At 39.0% G+C, this 5,079-nt stretch overlaps 2 protein-coding genes across 2 annotated transcripts; both read left to right on the top strand.

The window, feature by feature from the left end:
* Window positions 1-140: 140 nt before the first annotated feature.
* LOC101292857 (F-box protein PP2-B11-like) lies at window positions 141-797 on the top strand. Its single transcript, XM_004309292.1, has 2 exons — window positions 141-598; window positions 695-797. Exons 1-2 carry the CDS (start codon window positions 141-143, stop codon window positions 795-797), a joined length of 561 nt encoding a protein of 186 aa, XP_004309340.1.
* A 2,023-nt stretch (window positions 798-2,820) lies between these two features.
* On the top strand, window positions 2,821-5,024 carry LOC101292563. Its single transcript, XM_004309291.1, has 2 exons — window positions 2,821-4,418; window positions 4,761-5,024. Exons 1-2 carry the CDS (start codon window positions 3,114-3,116, stop codon window positions 5,022-5,024), a joined length of 1,569 nt encoding a protein of 522 aa, XP_004309339.1. The 5' UTR covers window positions 2,821-3,113.
* Window positions 5,025-5,079: the final 55 nt, after the last annotated feature.

The raw sequence follows: 5,079 nt of genomic DNA, 5'->3' as shown, positions 1-5,079 counted from the left end.
CCGATCAAGTTTGGGAAAAATTCCTTCCCAGTCCGCATCTTATCCATGCGATCGAATCCCAATCCACGTCTTCATCTACATTTGTGCCTGCCAAGTCCAAGAAGGAGTTTTACCTTGCGCTGTGCGATAACTCAGTCCTCATGGATAATGGGAAGATGAGCTTTTCACTGGACAAATGGAGTGGGAAAAAATGTTACATGATATGTGCAAGGGAACTTTTTATTGTTTGGGCACAAGATAAATCTAGATACTGGAGTTGGATATCTGTGGCTGAGTCCAGGTTTAAGGAGGTGGCTTCTCTAGACGAGGTTTGTTGGCTCGAAATACGTGGGAAAATCGATATGAGTATTCTGTCTCCATGGACTCTCTACAAAGCTTATCTTGTGTATAAGTTAACAAAAAGGCATTATGGATTCAATGTGCCTGTGGAGGTCGCAATTGCTGAAAGGCATTATGGATTTGAATACGGACCTCTGGATGCCGCACTTGGTGATGATGAAAATAAGCAGACAGTGTATCTCGATCCAAGTCTGAAAATTATGGATGGAGCTCGACATCCAAATGAAAAGAGCGGACGGCTGGTTGGAGATGGAGCTGGGTGAGTTTCTATGCCAAGCAGAAGAAGATGGAGAGTTGGAAATGATGTGTGCGGAGTATAAAAAATCTGTGTTGGAAGAGTGGTCTTATTGTGCAGGGAATCGAGGTCAGGCCAGAAAGAAAGGAATACTCCGAGGCCAGAGGCAAGGCAGGATATTTCAGAGCCAAAGGCAAAAAAGCCTTGTTTTTCTAGGTTCTGACCTGCAATCAATGAGTAAGTTGTAAGATGATTAGTCATGATTATGAGCTGATTAAGAGTAATCGTCACCAGTGAATGAAATACAACTATCAGCATGTTGTGGTCTATCAATGCTGATGTGGATATTTTCCATTTTCAGTGATGCAATAATTGTTTTTTCATTTAAAATAAAATAACTTTGTTTTTCTAGCTTTTCTCTGTATAGATACTTTGTTGGCAGTACGTTTTGCTGCATTAAGAAATCTAAAAGAAAATTACTCCAGGTTCTTCTTTCTTCCTTCACTGTTCTTCATTTCTTGGCTAACTCTAGCTTGAATATTTCATTATGGATGCCATGTTCTCATAATTAAGTTTCCACTAGTTAAGCTAGCTTGATGGAAATAATAATTACTCCATTATAATGGATTCATAATTAACGACTCGAGAGTTTATAGTGTAACAGTCCAGTGTTTATGTTTGTGTCTATGGCAATGGCATTAGAAGGGAAGTTCAAGAATTATTTCATTTATTTGTTAAGAGTTGTGTAATAAACTTCCCTGCTAAGGTACTATAAATTTTTCAGTAAGAGCTGTGTGTACAGTACATGTCCTTTAGATTGTTATATATCTATAAAAGTATGAAAGTGAGGCTACTATTAAAGTATGGAAGAGCAGAAAGGTGACTCTAATTAGTAATTACAATATTGTAGTATTGTACATCTTACGCTAGCTAGCATGTCATGGATTTCTAATGCCTATACTCCATTGGATTGATCTTGTTGAAGTGACAGAATTCATATCAGTAAACCATTTACAGAACAGAAAATGTCTTCTGTGTAATATTGCTCACGATAAATCCATCATTCACCGACTATGATAAGAAGGAGACTTCTTTATTTGTGTTCATTGTGAAGGATTTTAAGACTTTGACATGCTTAAAATCCAGCAGTTGATTTTATACCTGAAAATTTAAAATAATATCCTCTTTGTGTTAGTATAATGTTGCAATGCTACCAGAAAACCACCTAGTACATCCAGAAATTTTCGATCTAATAATGCGTGTATCAGGATAGAGCTTAAACAGTCATCCGGAGGATGCAATCTCATTACAGGAATCAACTTTGTCAAAGTTCACTGTAATCAGACACCCCCAGTCTCTTCGTTTCTATTGTGGCTTTCAACTTCAGGGATCACCTAGACCATAGCAACGGTGAATTATTGAGCAACCACGTCTGTAAGGGATAGAGGGCTGTCCATCAGGAAAACAACTGCGGAGTAGTCTTCCAAAAGGGCTTCTACAAGGGTCAGGGAGTCCGATGAGAATCGTTCTAGCAGAAACTCCCTGGTCCAGCGCCACCATGCTAACTAGTAGTAGGCAGAAGATTAATGACTTCATGTTTACAGATGCCATGATCTGAGATATTAGTTGACAATGATGTTAGGCTTCAATGATGTTAGGCTTCAAAGATATTAGTTGTATCTTGTTCAATACTTGCATGAGAGATTGGCCTTTTATATGAATTTTGGCTGCTGTTTTACGTTTGTAACTGTGGGGTTTGGTAAGACTTGAGTTTGTTTCTGTTGTTTTCATTTGCAGTTTGGTAACTGTTTGGCAGTTATCCTATAGCATTTGCTTTTTTTCTTCCTATCTGACCGCTAATTCATGACGAGATTTTATTTTTATGTTCCTGTAAGCAGTTTTGGTAACTATTTGTCAGTTATAGCACAACAGACTGATTGCTGATTTTCCTATTTTAGGCTTGGATAGTTAAAAAAAAAAAAAAAAAAAAAACCAAAAAAAATATCTTACTATTTTGGCAATACGATGTAAGAAAGTTAAATAATAAAAACTAACACAAGGAAGAAACCTTTAACAAAAATCATGTTTGTGTCAATGTTGATTAATTATTCATCAGTAAAACATAAGGAAGATGCCTCACAATTTCGTCTTAGCCTTTTAGGCTGGTAAAGTGTTTTTTTTATTAAGAAATAGAACTTTTGAAAGACAAATTATATAGCTTGGACAAAACAAAACCACTTCATATGAATGAATCTATACAACAGCAGAGGGAATTGACTTACTCTTAGCTACCGATCGTGGTTCATCTGCAACAGCAGGATATCACTCTATCAGTACCATTCATGATCAGTGACCTGAAGCAGCTAGAGGATATGAATTGCATCTCAAGCCACCTACAGTCGATTAGTGGAATCTGAGCAACAATTCGCCCTAAGAATCAGCTGCCAGATATAAGGTTGGTAACACTAACCTGAAATACAAGTACAAATTAAGTTGCTGCAGATTTTGCACTGTTGTATTTGTTGTTGTGATTGTGAACATGTCCTTGACTTTGAACTTTCTTGGAGGAGCACCTTTTCAACTATTGTATGATGGAGTTAAGGAAGCCATTAGCGCAACAAGAAAGTTTAGAACCCAACTCATAAATCTAGAGTTCACTTTGGACTGTTTACAGCCACAGATCATACAACAAATAAGAAATAATAATGTGCAACTGAGTCTCCCAGACGACATAATACAAGATCTTCAAGTAAAAATGAATGAGGGCATAGATCTTGTTGCAAGGTTGTCGCAGCTTAGCATGTGGAACATCCGTATTTGGGGCAATTGTTGCAACTGCATAAAGCCTAATTACGCAGAACAACTTGAGGACTTGGACAGATCACTTAAAAGACTGTTAGAACTACTGAAGCTGGAGCAGATAAGGAATATAACGTTGCTGATGCTTAGAATAGATGAAATAGAAAGAAGGCAGTCGGATATTCTACAAGCGCTGCAACATATTCCAGGGCATATATCAAGAGCGCAGCAGGAGGTCATACAACGAATGCAAGTGAATGTTGCGCAACAAGCGAGTAACGGAGAAGGAGGAGCTGCTGCACCTGCTCCTGTTCTAGGAGTAGTATTTGGAATGTTGTATGATGCTGTGACACAAGTGAAGGTCAAGAATTTGATGTTTAACCGACTTCTTGGGGAAATCAAATACTCACTAGACTGTTTGAAACCATTGATAGAAGAGGTAGCAAACAACAATAAGGTCCTGCATCTTCCAATGCTAGAACTAGAAGATTTTGCAATAGAGATGGAGAAGGCTGTGGAGTTCGTTCGTAAATGCTCCAAGGTTAGCAAGTTGGCCAACTACAGAAAGTACCCATGGACCAACAAGCTTCTTAAATTAGATAAATACCTTCAAAAGCTTTTCACTGATTTCAAAGGGCAGGTGGAAGGGAAAGTGAAGGAGGCCATGGAGTTGGTAAGTAACATAGAGGCAGTGATGAACCAAACTAAAGGTAGCGTGGTGGAAAATGATGCCATAGAATGTGAAGGTCGGAATCTACTGCTCCAACCACTTTCACCTTCAGTTCGACTGGAGGTCCAGAATGTGCTGGGAACAAGTACTCATGTAATCAAGAAGACATTGATTGATACAGCAACGATTACAGAGGAGGGGGTCAAGCCTTCTGAAGAGAGTAATGTGGTACGAAGTCAAATTCACAATGAACCTCCTTCCCATGTAGTGGAGTTAGATATTCTGCATGTGAAAGAGGCAAGGGATGTGGTCAAGGAGACAATGAATTCAACCAGGAATTTAGAGGTGGGGAGCATACGAACTGAAGGGACAGAGGTCGTTGGTTCATCAAGGAATGTGCAAGAAACAAGTGAAGTAAAGGAGATATTAGGTGAAAGGGATAAAGAAGAGTCTGAAGAAAGTGATACATGGGTGTATGATCAATCTGACACTGACACTGAAGTAGCTGATCAACATGAACCTCCAGAACCTACAGATCAGTCGGACTCGGACGTATCAGATGTGTATGAAAGGTTGGAGGAGGCAGTGGATATGCAAAAGACTACTGCAGCGGCAGGAGAGCATAAGAAAATCAAAGGGAAGAAGGTTGCTGTGAAAAATGAAAGTGAAATTGCAGCAGCTAAGCTACCATCTTCATCACAAGCTGCAGGGACAGAGGTCGTTGGTTCATCAAGGAATGTGCAAGAAACAAGTGAAGTAAAGGAGATATTGGATTGTGAAATGGATAAAGAAGAGTGTGAAGAAAGTGATACATGGGTGTATGCTCAGTCTGACACTGACACTACAGTCCTTGACCAGAACCTACAGTCCTTGATTGCTCAGTCTGAAGTAGCTGATCAACATGAACCTCCAGAACCTACAGATCAGTCGGACTCATATCCAAAACCAGGTGTCCAATCATTTTCCCTCTTTGTTCACTGAATTAGTCAACTCCTCACTTAGATTAATGTTCTAAATTCTTTTAGTTTTGTTCCAT

This window comes from Fragaria vesca, unplaced genomic scaffold, assembly GCF_000184155.1.
Source record: "Fragaria vesca subsp. vesca unplaced genomic scaffold, FraVesHawaii_1.0 scf0511118, whole genome shotgun sequence".
Classification (NCBI taxonomy): Eukaryota; Viridiplantae; Streptophyta; class Magnoliopsida; order Rosales; family Rosaceae; genus Fragaria; species Fragaria vesca.
Note: the sequence above shows the minus strand (reverse complement) of the source record. Positions and strands in the feature narration are given on the sequence as shown.

What these genes read in the sequence shown, in the direction of transcription:
- LOC101292857 (XM_004309292.1), top strand. Translation starts at nt 141, where the DNA reads ATGGATAATGGGAAGATGAGCTTTTCACTGGACAAATGGAGTGGGAAA. An exon ending in CTGGTTGGAGATGGAGCTGG is followed by an intron (nt 599 to 694) that starts GTGAGTTTCTAT and finishes CTTATTGTGCAG; the next exon opens with GGAATCGAGGTCAGGCCAGA.
- LOC101292563 (XM_004309291.1), top strand. Translation starts at nt 3,114, where the DNA reads ATGTCCTTGACTTTGAACTTTCTTGGAGGAGCACCTTTTCAACTATTG. An exon ending in TACGAACTGAAGGGACAGAG is followed by an intron (nt 4,419 to 4,760) that starts GTCGTTGGTTCA and finishes GCAGGGACAGAG; the next exon opens with GTCGTTGGTTCATCAAGGAA.